Genomic DNA, 12,982 nt, shown 5'->3' on the forward strand with positions numbered 1-12,982 from the left:
AACTCAATCAGATGATGAGCTGTATCAGAGATTTTTTTAAAAAAAAAACTGAAAGTCTTTAACCTTTTGCACTGTCTCTCTTTGTTAATGGTCCTCCCTCATCTGTCCAGATGTGCGTCTGCACTGTCTTTAGATGAGAGCCAGCTGTGAGCTGCAGCATATGTTGGACAGTTGTGATTCTCCTCTTCATCACTGAGCCACACACAGACAAGATATGAAGAGATATCAAGAGTGATAGGATGAATTTAGTCAATCTGAATGTAAAAAGTTGTTGTCCTCAAGATTAACTTCCAGTCAGTAAAGTGTTTAGTAATACATTGCCATTGAATCTGTATGACTATAACATTATGTATTATGTAGTATGTATGTTAGAAAATATAAACAATACATATATATCAATAAATATATGCACATATATGACTCAGATGCTGGATCATGAGACACTATGAAAGCCATTTATAAACTGCACAAGAAAAGTAATATGTGCACATGATGACTGGGCAATACAGTTACATAATGGCAGTCTCTGTGCAAAGACCTCAGTCTGTTGACAGCAGTGAGGAAACAAGGCATCTCCCATGATGCATCTGTAACCTCAAAAGCCATCTTAAGTTTTTTTCTGTCAGACCTCATTCTCTATAATTTTCTCTCGCTCTCTCTCTCTCTCTATGTGACACATATAAACCAAGAGAGCCATTTGAATGCTAGATAAAAAAAAACTGAGAAATAAATGAAACAAGCTGTGATTAAATTTAAAGTTAAACACATTTCAATTATTGAATCTCTACCAAATATTAACTTCTGCCATCTGTTGCAGCTATGGCACAGTTTCCAACAGCAAAACCATCAAGAACTCCCGTCTTGTGAGCCAAAAGGATGATGTGCATGTGTGCATCATGTGCTTGAGAGCGATCATGAACTACCAGGTACCAAACACTCTACAATATGTACAGGCTCATACACAATCTGACACAGACATCTGTCATAAACCTGAGGATTATGTGTTTCCTGTGAAGTGAAGTGGTGAACACTGTATATATACGCAGGCTTTTCTGACACCACATCCTGTTCTCTCTGTCTGTCTTCTTCATGCAGTATGGCTTCAATATGGTCATGTCTCACGCACACGCAGTCAATGAAATTGCTCTCAGCTTGAACAATAAGAACTCACGGTAAGAACTGAGGCCCCCGTCTCCATAGACGCAGGGCTGGGTCAAACAATGGGAGAAACCCTGTAGCCAGTTCATATGATATGCCTTCCTTTCTCCATGGGGCTCGGCTTCTCTCTGAAGTTGGGGATCAGAGGCATATATACAGGCTGTTAGAGGAATGTTTACTAAAGGAGATTAGTGGTAAACCGCTGGGGCTGATCACTTCATAATGAAGACTGGGAGGGTAAACACTTAAAAGCTAGAAAGACCTGCCCTTGCTTCAGACTTCAGTATGAATTATAGATTTAAACTCCTTCATGTTGATGTATTTGCACTAGTTTTGAGGATTGCATGCATAAACATACATTCTAGTAGTGTAGACTGTATAAATATTGTGTTTTTGCACCTTTAATTTGAGAGAGAGAGTTCATATTTGAAGTTGAACTGTCCAGGTGTGTTGCCCTAATGAGTGTCTCCTGTACTTCCAGGACAAAAGCCTTGGTCCTTGAGCTGCTGGCTGCCGTCTGTCTAGTACGAGGAGGTCACGAGATCATCCTCTCAGCATTTGACAACTTCAAAGAGGTGCCTAAAGCAACATTTTAATGAAATTTGAACCATTGCCACCTAAAGTTGCACCGTTTATAACACTGTGGTAATACACAGCTAACCTTGTGAGGACTGAAAATGCTAAAAAACATCCATTACTTTAATTGCCATCATTTCCCACATCACTGGTATGCATAGAGGCCTAAAAGAGTCATTGTAGTGGTATGAAAGTTGAGGAGCTCTGGGAGTTTTCATGTCCACTGAGGGTGTAAGCAAAGCTCTATGGTGGCCTATCTGAGGTTATTAGTCTCATTAAGACACCAGATGTGAGCCAACCTTGAACAATGATAAGGATCAACTCCCTGATGGGAGCCAGTGGACCACAAAGGTTTGCTTAGCCTCTCAGTTTCTGCCTACACAGTCATCTAAACACCGGAACAAGACAATTACCCCACAGTCTAAAGCTCCAGAGAAACGCATGAGCAAATCAACCCACTAGTATAAAAAAGGGTATTTCTACAGAAGTATTTTCTAAAATGATACATTAATACATGACGATAGGTCTCAGAAATCTTACAAAAAGGCCACCAATGATGTAGTCGAAGACAGCTGCACAGTGGTTAAGTATTAGGTCCACAACCACCAATGTGTCTGGTTAGGATTGTGAGAAATGTTGGGGCATGGATTTTTTATTTTTACAGCACTGAAAAAACACTTTTTCAAGCTGGGAAAACACAGTTTGTTTTCCTCTCCTCTTTCAGTATATTTTTGTGTAGAAGTTTTGGCTTTCTTCATATGTCTTTATCTTTTTGCTCATTTCACTTCCCATGATTTCTGATAATAAGGACAGTTACAAACGGAGTAAACTGTGCTCTGTTTATGTACATCTAAACTATTTGGATGAATTATGTTTAATCCTGGAATGTGTTTAATCATAACAAAATACTATGTTATGATTAGTCACAGGAAGTTATATAGTAGTAGTGGATATACAGTAGATATTTGAACTTTATTTTTATCGCATCAACTCAAGACACAATATAATAACTCACAAACATAGTGGAAAAAATGAAAATTTGAAGGAGAAAGAGAGATAGATGTGCTTTTACTTTTATGAGGAAATCACTGCCACAAGTGGTACTGATTTCCTCATAAATACTTCTGTTTTCAATTGCAGCTTTGCTGTGATATTCTCCATGACATAAACCAACTTAATCCTTTCTCTCCACTCTACAATATGTGGAGGCCGCAGCTTTAACCAGGAGACTGTAATCTCTCTTTTTTTGCTATCAAAAGCAAAATCCTTAAAAGAGTAGAAGAATGAAAAGTGCTGTGTTCGAATTAATACACCAAATCAACTTAATCTCTTTTTTAACATTTTGCCAATACTGTAGGAGTTTGGGGTAATCCTAAAATATATGGTTGAAGTCTCCAACCAAGCCACAAGCCCTCCAACATAAATCATTATATTTTGACAGGAGATGAGGAGTTTTATCTCTTTTTGACCTTCTATTCAAATTCTCCCCATGTTGGGCTTTTTGTTATTTTATGTCCGGATTTAAAAGTTTCCTCCAACATTTGATTTAAAATCATAATATGATAGAATTATAGATAACCTCTCTTTTTATCACATCGTTTGCATTTTAGGTCTGTAAGGAGAAGCATCGCTTTGAGAGACTGATGGATTACTTCCGCAGTGAGGAGGGAAACATTGACTACATGGTAAGATTGGCTTTTTATTATGGATAGATGTATTCTTTTTGATCTGTGTCCTTATATCCATTAAACTCAATAGATTTAAATCTAAATCCGCCTGTGTCTGTTGTGCAGGTGGCTTGCATGCAGTTCATCAACATTGTAGTCCACTCTGTGGAGGACATGAACTTCAGAGTCCATCTGCAGTATGAGTTCACCAAGCTGGGACTGGATGACTACCTGGAGGTAAGGTGACAATATTGTGGTTAAAATGGGCAGTTGAAAAACTAAAAATATCACGTGGAGATTTGTACAATATGTGTACAGTATCACTAATTCTGATTCATTCTCCCTTATGTCAGAAATGTAAACATACGGAGAGTGACAAGCTGTCGGTGCAGATCCAGGCATACCTGGATAATGTATTTGACGTGGGTGGTCTACTGGAAGATGCAGAGACCAAGAATGCAGCGCTGGAGAAGGTGGAGGAACTGGAGGAGCACCTGTCCCATGTAAGTGCACCACCCAGTCTGGACCACCAACATAGCTCACTGGGCCCATTTATGAGATTGTTGTGGTTCACCAGCTATGTACTTAACTTGGCTGTTTCTATGTGGCAATTAGAATTCTACTCAGTGTTTGCATTTCACAAGTGGTTGAGTGTAATAATGGGGTGGAAAACGCTGGAAAATATTGCGCGTGTAACAATCTTAATATTGTTCTCATGTTGGCTCATTCTTTCTGGGCACTTGCCTTTGTGTCCCACGCTGCTCTGCAAAGACCCTCTTCACATGGAGAAGTTGTGGGCAGACCTGACATCATTCTAGGAATTTCATAACAAACTCTGCTCTCAGGGGTCAGGAATGATGGGGGAGGACAAGGGTGAAAATTCCCTATGAACCCCAGTGTAAGATGTGTAATCTGTTCAAATTCAAAAGCAAAAGCAAAAGCTCTGTCATGCTCTTGCTGCGTCATGCTGCTGCTTGGTATATCATATTTCTCACTGATGATGCACAGTGTATACAGGAGAGTAGGGAGAAAGGAGTGGATCTGGGAAAGATGCCTGTGCTGGGGATCAATTCTTGAATTCACCTCCTCTCATCTCTCTGCCACTCTCTCCATCGTCTTCCCGCAGGTGACGGAGAAGCTTCTGGAGGTTGAGAATGAGACAATGATGAAAGTGGCTGATCTGGAGAAGGTGCTCCTTCAGAAGGATAAGGATCTGCTTGCAATACGGGTAAGCTGGCAGTCATAATGATGTAATATTGCTTGCCTGCCTTGCCTCAGAAAGGCTTCACTCACTCTCTGTTATTTAGCAAAAATCTGTTTCAGATGCATGTGGCTAATTGCAGTGATAGCAAATTAGGTCAGCAGGAAACAGGATGTTTCATTGGCATGTAAAGTCATTGTGTTATGCTCTTTATCGCCCCCTGGTGACTGTCTAGGAGACGTACGAGTCGACCAACACCCAGGTCAACACCCTGAGGAGGATGATCAAGGAGAAGGATGCCGCCTTCCAGAGGCAAGTCAACATCGAGAGACGGCTGCTGGAGCTGGAACAGCAAGGCACCATCCGTTTGCACAAGAAGCCTGATGGAGACATTGCCATTGAGACGCTGGGTGTCGGGGGTGGTAGTGGCCTTGGGATCCCTCTGGGTGACATCGGGCAGCTATCTTTAGGTTCAACAGCTGGATTAACAGAATCAGGAGGAGCAGACACCAGTTTACCCCCAGCCAGTGAAGCTCCGCCTCCACCTCCTCCACCTCCACCGCCGCCTCCTCCTCTTCCCTCTGCCACAGGTGATGACTTGCAGCAATTATGTCTGGTGACACATAAATGTGAAAGTTGACTGTGTGCAACCATAGACCCTCAGTGGAAATCTATTTTCAGTTCCCCTTCTTTGTTCATTCGTGCAAAGCCAGGTGGCGGGTCACAGCAGTTTTTTTCTACCACAGACAGGAAAAGGAAATACAAGGCTGGTTTGTTTTGTGCGCAGGCAGACAGACAAGACAGTACAGGGGAAACAGAACTGACTGTTAAACAGTTTTCAGCTCTTTTGGCCTGATTTTTGACAAATAAATATTGTCTTTACATTAATTACAGGCTCGTGTGCACCAGTCCCACCACCGCCACCTCCTCTTGCTCCACCTCTGCCAGACGCTTCTCCCTCAGTTATTCTGAGTTTGGGTCTGTCAGGTAAGAGCAATTTTAGATACTCTCCATTTCACTGCAAGTAGTAGAGCAAAATTCAACAGATGTTAATATTTTACAGCTATCAGAATCAAGAAGCCCATCAAGACTAAGTTCCGTCTGCCTGTGTTTAACTGGACGGCCTTGAAGCCCAATCAGATCAATGGCACAGTCTTCAACGAGATTGATGACGAACGTGTGCTAGAGGTAAATCAAGCAGATAAAACTCCCTTCACAGTTAGTGCTGATGTCTTTAAGTTTAGAACAAGTTAATTAACTGTCACTTGTGTGCAGGAGCTGGATCTGGAGAAGTTTGAGGAGCTGTTTAAGACCAGAGCCCAGGGTCCTGTGGTGGATCTATCTTGTACCAAGAGCAAAGTTGCCCAGAAGGCGGTAAACAAAGTGACCCTTCTGGACGCCAATCGCTCCAAGAACTTAGCCATCACACTGCGAAAGGCTAACAAGACCACAGAGGAGATATGCAAAGCAATAGAGAAGTATGCACATTTCCTTGACCTACAACACATTTATGAACCACTGAATCCAGTGAACACATAACTAATATTTGTCATGTCTGCTCAGGTTTGACCTAAAGGCCTTACCAGTTGACTTTGTGGAGTGCCTGATGCGTTTCCTGCCCACGGAGGCGGAAGTCAAGGTGTTGCGTCAGTATGAACGTGAGCGGCGTCCATTGGACCAGCTAGCAGAGGAGGATCGCTTCATGTTACTATTCAGCAAGATTGAAAGACTCACACAGAGGATGAACATCATCACCTTTGTCGGGAACTTTGCTGACAATGTCAACATGCTCACACCACAACTAAACGCAATCATTGCTGCCTCTGGCTCAGTGAAATCCTCACCAAAGTTGAAAAGAATGCTCGAGGTTAGGATAGTTTATTTAACTGGTGTTTTTATAGCAGTATTTGTTTTGATTGTGCATGATAATGAATTCTTCTGGTCTACTTGTAGATCATCTTAGCTTTGGGAAACTACATGAACAGCAGCAAACGAGGCTGTGTTTATGGTTTCAAATTACAAAGTCTTGATCTGGTGAGTATTATGGAGCGGAATTTTGTTGGCATTTTCAAGTGCTCAGTATTGCTGCAGTGCTTTTTTCTGATAATTCCATTCATTTCTTATGTTACACAGCTGCTGGACACTAAGTCTACAGACAGAAAGATGACATTGCTCCACTACATAGCTCTCATTGTGAAAGAGAAGTACCCTGAGCTGGCCAACTTCCACAATGAACTGCACTTTGTGGATAAAGCTGCAGCAGGTGAGTTTGCCATATGAAGGTATGAAATGTTCCTAGAAATGTCAGGTATGTTTACTTAAGATAATCTTGGTAAATGTGTGCTTTAAAAGTCTAAAACATTCCCTCTTGACCGTGTGCAAAGTATCTCTGGAAAATGTGCTGCTGGATGTCCGAGAGCTGGGGAAAGGCATGGACCTGATCCGGAGGGAGTGCAGTCTTCACGACCATTCGGTGCTCAAGGGCTTCGTCCAGGCTAGTGACACACAGCTGGACAAGCTGCAGAAGGACGCCAAGACAGCAGAGGTAACCAACACTGTCCTCACCTCCTAACCTCAAAGTATCCACTGGGAAAAAAAAGCAAACCTCTGTCCCAAATGCAGCTCACTGACCTCCAACATACAACCAATCATGCCTCCGAAATCGACAGTGTTTACAAACATTGCTTCCAATCTGGCACTGTCCTCCCTCCCATTCTAGGAAGCCTTCAACAATGTGGTGAACTACTTTGGAGAGAGTGCCAAGACGACTCCACCCTCTGTGTTCTTCCCTGTGTTTGTGCGCTTTATCAAGGCCTACAAGGTGAGTACAGCAAGCAGAGGCAGCATCTATGTATCTTTCCTCACTTCTGCACTGGCAGGGTGCAGCTTTCTCTCCTGGTCAGATGGGAGGTTCCCTGGTTTGTAGACTTGTCTCACTCAGAGCAGAGCAGGGCAGAGCTTTGGCTGCCTCTGTGCCACAGGACGTGGCGTATCGTCCGAGGCCAAATAACAGGAAAGACCAGCTGGGTCTGACTGTAGAGCTGCAGCTGTGGTGTTTAGACTGGTTCTTCCCTCTCCTCCCCTCCTCCCCTTTACCCCCGGACAGCCTCGCCCTGCCCCACCACACAACACGCTTCCTGAGATTGTTCTCAGTCTGGATTTATGGGATCTGCTCAAGGAAATGTGAAGCACAAGGATTTCTGTGAACATGTGTGTCTGTCTGAGTGTGTATGTTAAAGGGACAGTTCAACATTTTGGTGCAATACTCTAATTTTGTTCATAAGAAGCCACAGCCAGCAGTCAGTCTTTAGCTTAGAGCTATAGATGTACAGGTAGGTGGATTTTGTTGAAAGTTGAAAGGGGGAACCAGAGGAAGAAAGGTTACATTTCTAATGCTATGTTCATTCAAGTGCGTGTTCCCTGTTTATGTTCAACTCTTGACCCGTTTTCTCTATCCTCAAAGGGCCGCACAGTTGCAGCTTCTTGTCGCTGACTGCTCACCTTTTTTCATCTCAACAGGATGCATTGGAGGAAAACGAACAAAGGAAAAAGCAGGAGCAAGCAATGAGAGAAAAGTTACTGGCTCAGGAGGCTAAACAGCATGACCCCAAGGTACAGTCGTAGTGCATGCAGCTGAGCTGAATGAAACCCATCAGATGTTTACTCAGTGCTAAATAAAGCTATGTGGTATGTTGAAAAAGCACAGTGAACAGTACACATATCCACTGATTCAGGTCCAAGCTCAGAAGAAGAGGCAACAGCAGCAGGAGCTGATCGCAGAGCTGCGCAAGCGGCAAGCCAAAGACCACCGGCCCGTGTACGAGGGCAAGGACGGCACTATTGAGGACATCATCACAGGTGGGAGAGACAGCACCTTAAAAAGACCCCGTGTGGGCGCAGGCAGCCCCGGTCGTCCCAGGCCGAGGATGACCGTGGTTATTCACTGCTCAGCTCCTTTGAAGTGCACCTTGTGCTACGTGGTCCAGACACCAGCACATCTGGAGCACAGTACATAGCAGCACAGCAGTCACTAGATAATCCATGACATGCTGTCTAGTTAGTTCTGAAATGTGCAACCAAAGCCTCATATATGTAGACTGTCAGCTGAGCAGTTTTATCCCAAGACTACATGAAATTCAGTAAATAGGATCCTTATTTAAAGGAACTATTTAAAGCCACTATGTATAGATTTTTTTATTGGATTATATGTTTGTCAAAGTGTTTTTGTTTGTAGAAAAATAGAAAAATCCCAGTGAAAATGGACTGGGGGTTATGCAGCGTGCATTTTTTCAGTGTACCACTATGAGTCGCCCAAGTGGGATGTTTTAAAATCCTACATGAAGGGGCTTTAATGGGAGAAGAAGCAGTATCTACAGCCTCAGGATAGCACATAAGCTAACTGATGTTTTTTGTCATGGTCATTAATCAGTGCTTAAAAAATGTTAATAATGTAAATGTTGCATTAATGCCATTTTTAGTTTTGTTAATAATGCCTCCATGTCACTACTATCAGAGCTGTAACAGCTAATTGTGCAACTGATGTCACTCCAAGACACACTCAGAGCGTCCTAATCTTATTAAAAACCTGCCCTGAGGGATTTACGAGGTCCTCCTCCATAGATCTGTGCTGCATATAGAAAGGACGTTTTCTCAGGTTCGGTCATATAGTCTCCTGAATGAAATATGAAGGTGGTCCAGTGTTTCCTCCCCCTCCCCCAAAAAGCCAGTGTCTCAGGTGTGACATGTTTTCTCTCCCTCCTCCTCCTCCTCCTCCCCCAGTACTGAAGAGCGTGCCCTTCACAGCCCGCACTGCTAAACGCGGCTCACGGTTCTTCTGTGAAGCCAACCTCTGTGACGACGCCAACTGCTAGCCCTTCCCCCCTAATGCCAAGGTTGTCCAGGTGTCTTTCGTACGCCTCCTGACCCCACTGTGCATGCAGCATGATCCCCCCCCAAACCCACCCAACCCCCCTGTGTTCTACTTCAGAAGACTCCTATCAAGCGTCTGGTGATAGGAGTCAGCCAAACCTCTTTGCCTGGCACAGAAAAAAAAAAGTTGTACAGAGTGTCTTTACAGAGTATTTTTTACGTGTGAAAAATATGCTGGTACACTCGTAGTACAATCAGATATAACTGTGATAAATTATCAAGTATGAGCATTATGCATGAAATCTAAAAGGCTGTGCATTATTTTGGCATATTTCTTAACATTTTTTCTTTTCATGGAGATAAATTCAATCTTAACATAAAGAGGTTTGGCTAATTTACTGGTTTTATCAACATTGCCATGAGACTAACTTGTTTGGTGTTGGTTTCCGGCTAACATGTTTACTCTTCTTTCCTCAACCACCACTGTTTATTCTACCCCCTCCTCCAGCTGAAAAGAAGATTAATGACAGTATTTCCCACTCCTAAGAGAGGGTAAGGAAGGTAGCCTGGCTGAAACCTGGCCCGCTTGGCCCTCCAGCTCCTGTGTGCTGCTACAGTGATGTCAGCTGCTTCAGCAAAAAAAAAGATGCTTTACAGCACTGAGATTTGCTTTACTACACAACAGAAAGACAGATAATTGAATGATTATTGGAGAATTTTTAAGAAGTCTGTTACAGTATGTTTATTCAGTTCAATATCTCTTGCCCCGACAGCCATTAAAACATGAAATCAGTTTTTTTTAAGTGTTAGCATCAGGGAAGAATCCCCTTTTCAATGCATAACTGTTCATTTAATTATAATCAACATCATCATCCTCACCCCCTCCTATGTGTTGCATGTCGTCCAGTGTTCATTTACCTCTCACCTGTCAACAACGTCCGCCATGTTTTGTCTTTGCTAACTGTCAACCGCGGTGTGCTGAACAGCTATTTGGTCAACAGGCTCTAGAAAAAAAGACACACAGTGAGTCAGATAAACACCAACACAGTCTGTGTCCAAAATTTGTTACAGATCTGAAAGGTTTTCGTTCACTTTAGACAGCTTGATTGTTGCAAACTGAAGAGCTTGTTGACCATCTTACTGTAACTGGAATAATGATGCCTATCATTGTTTACTGCTGCATTATTAGTGTCAAAACTACATTCCCAAAGCCTTGGATTTCACATGCTGTCAGCTGAAATACAAGGTTATGGGAATGTGTTGTTCTGTGTTTATTCTGTATTATATATGCCCTTATTTGATCATTTTATATTTCTAATACACAGTTAATACAGTTAAGTTTAATTGCATAAGTTTTCTAACACTGGGCTATACTGCAGTATATGTCCTAGTCATTTATGGCTTTTACCACAAAAAAGAAATTAGAGAAAGTAGAAGCAAGTTTGCAGTTTGACCTCTGGATCCTCTAACATGTGTGTCCCCTCCGCCCTGTCTCTCACCCCCTCTCTCCATGCATACTCACAGATCTCCGAAACCAGCCTTTCCTGCGAGCTGACGCGTTGATCCGGAGCGGTTGGAAGAGACCCTAAACCACTTATTCGTCACTTATACTCCCCCCTCCCCATTATAACCCTCCTTCCCTGTGTCCCGACGGTCCATCTCAACCCTGAGGCTGCAGATCACAAAGACTGAAAAGAGGGGACAGGACAGAGCCCTTGTTTTAGCTGGGTAATTTATTTATTTATGGAGGCCCTTTACAGCCACTTTAAGTGAGCAGGCATCATTGCAGAAGCACAATGGGTCACTCCTCTTTGACTGCGAGCGAGAAAGACTTTCCCTGCTCTGTTTGAGCTGAGACCAGTCAGAGGACATACAGGTGAGGTGAATTGAGGACTGGTGGACCATAAAGCAGGAAGAACACTTTCACTAATAAGTGCCTGCCAACATGAGGATCTTATTCCCAAGACCATTAATTTCCTCAGATTATGCAGTCGGACAGTAGCAGGACTTAGACTGGAAGGCAGCCAAGGGAAGATGCCAACTCTGCTGCTGGGACGTTTGCCTTCAAGACACTTGCAAAACCTTCCTCCAAATAACAGAGAAGCTTTGATATGACAATGAGACATTTGGGGACCGTTTCCTCACATTAAGCCACACATCACATTTAATCAAGACTTAATGTTGACAGTTGTTTCTTTAGATTTCAATCGCATATATATCTGGGGGTAAAAACTATAAGATTCTTACTTGTTCTTATGGACGAGCTAGCCAAACCAAAATTTCTCGAATGTCTCATGTTTTGCTTAAGAAGTGCCTTTTGTGTAAACAGTGTTATTTCTTGTGAGTCAGCCATAATTTGTTTATTTTACACCTTTCATTTGTTAAAGATTGTATTTTTTATTGCCTTGTACTATAACATTAGCCTTATGATACTGAAAAGAATATGCAAAAGGTGAAATTTCCAGCTTTAAAGGCACACACAAACTAGAAGGTTTGGGGACTAATGCAAAGAGGAAAACTTTGAAGATGACTCTTTTTATTTACCTCTCTAGTACATCAATGCATTTAAGCTCATAACAGCTGACAAGAGAGTCGTTGTGTTTTTGTGCCTTGTCCAAGTAGTTGTTTAAAATTGAATGTTATACCCTGACAACACTTTCTGTCACATTTTCAAGTGACATTTTGGAAGTGACTGAAGAAGTGTATGAAGAAGATTCCACATGGACTGCTGTTTAAGGGCTCAGATGACGTCGGGTTGACCGGCTATATGTGGTGATGGATGAAGGATATGTTTAAATTTTGTTTTTTGGGGGTTTTTTTGCCTTTATCTTAATAGTGATGATCCGTTTCCTCCTAACAGCTGTTGAGACTTACAGACTATGTTCAGATATGACATTGGCACAAAGGGACCGACCATCTTTACACTACTTAATTTGGCTTAACATTGTATGACACTATTCTTTAAGTGGACATTTATATTAATGTACATTCAAATCAAGAAATTTTCTTTCTAGAAAAAATGATCCATGATATTGTCTATTGACTGAAAGATGACACTTCCTGTTTAATAAATAAATAGATTATGTAATAACTACAAGACTGTCATTACAGTGCAGGAGTATTAAAGCAAAAGGCTGCTGGTCTTTCTTTGATGAAGCAACATTCAAACAAGCAATTTCTCTACATGTTCATGTTTTATTTCTTAACTTTTTTTTTTTTAAGGATAGTTGATGTTAATTTCTGATGTTTTCCAGCAACAAATAACGAGCCTTTCCTTTCCATCTCTCCAAATGACGGACAGAGCCACCGCACATTTCTACTATAAAAATCCATTTAATTTCTTATATCAAAAAGAAATAGAATCATAACAAAACAATCAGAACCACAAATATCCATGTGGGTTTTTGCCACCAAAAAGAATTTCTCCAACTGAAAGATGATTGTTCTAATTTACATGGTCAGGTGAAAATCTAACAGAGCAGGATGTAATAAAAAAAAAAAAAAAGGGAAA

At 42.0% G+C, this 12,982-nt stretch overlaps 1 protein-coding gene across 7 annotated transcripts in view; it reads left to right on the forward strand.

Moving 5' to 3' along the window:
* Positions 1–12,603, forward strand: part of fmnl3 (formin-like 3) — a 31,519-nt gene extending 18,916 nt beyond the window's left edge. For 4 of the 7 annotated variants that reach the window (XM_042409706.1, XM_042409712.1, XM_042409709.1 and 1 more), the window contains 20 exons: positions 818–926; positions 1,096–1,172; positions 1,640–1,733; positions 3,345–3,419; positions 3,528–3,638; positions 3,755–3,904; positions 4,528–4,629; positions 4,838–5,192; positions 5,497–5,589; positions 5,666–5,790; positions 5,878–6,080; positions 6,166–6,469; positions 6,556–6,636; positions 6,736–6,865; positions 6,987–7,147; positions 7,322–7,423; positions 8,122–8,214; positions 8,337–8,460; positions 9,382–9,494; positions 10,996–11,082. In XM_042409706.1, coding sequence (XP_042265640.1) covers positions 818–926; positions 1,096–1,172; positions 1,640–1,733; positions 3,345–3,419; positions 3,528–3,638; positions 3,755–3,904; positions 4,528–4,629; positions 4,838–5,192; positions 5,497–5,589; positions 5,666–5,790; positions 5,878–6,080; positions 6,166–6,469; positions 6,556–6,636; positions 6,736–6,865; positions 6,987–7,147; positions 7,322–7,423; positions 8,122–8,214; positions 8,337–8,460; positions 9,382–9,473 — 2,581 coding nt within the window. In that variant the 3' untranslated portion in view covers positions 9,474–9,494; positions 10,996–11,082. Of the gene's footprint in view, positions 1–817; positions 927–1,095; positions 1,173–1,639; positions 1,734–3,344; positions 3,420–3,527; positions 3,639–3,754; positions 3,905–4,527; positions 4,630–4,837; positions 5,193–5,496; positions 5,590–5,665; positions 5,791–5,877; positions 6,081–6,165; positions 6,470–6,555; positions 6,637–6,735; positions 6,866–6,986; positions 7,148–7,321; positions 7,424–8,121; positions 8,215–8,336; positions 8,461–9,381; positions 9,504–9,979; positions 10,024–10,995 lie in introns of all 7 variants that reach the window. The other 3 variants (XM_042409711.1, XM_042409707.1, XM_042409710.1) reach the window with 3 other exon arrangements.
* Positions 12,604–12,982: the final 379 nt, after the last annotated feature.

The sequence above is a fragment of the Thunnus maccoyii genome, chromosome 4, assembly GCF_910596095.1.
Source record: "Thunnus maccoyii chromosome 4, fThuMac1.1, whole genome shotgun sequence".
NCBI lineage: Eukaryota > Metazoa > Chordata > Actinopteri > Scombriformes > Scombridae > Thunnus > Thunnus maccoyii.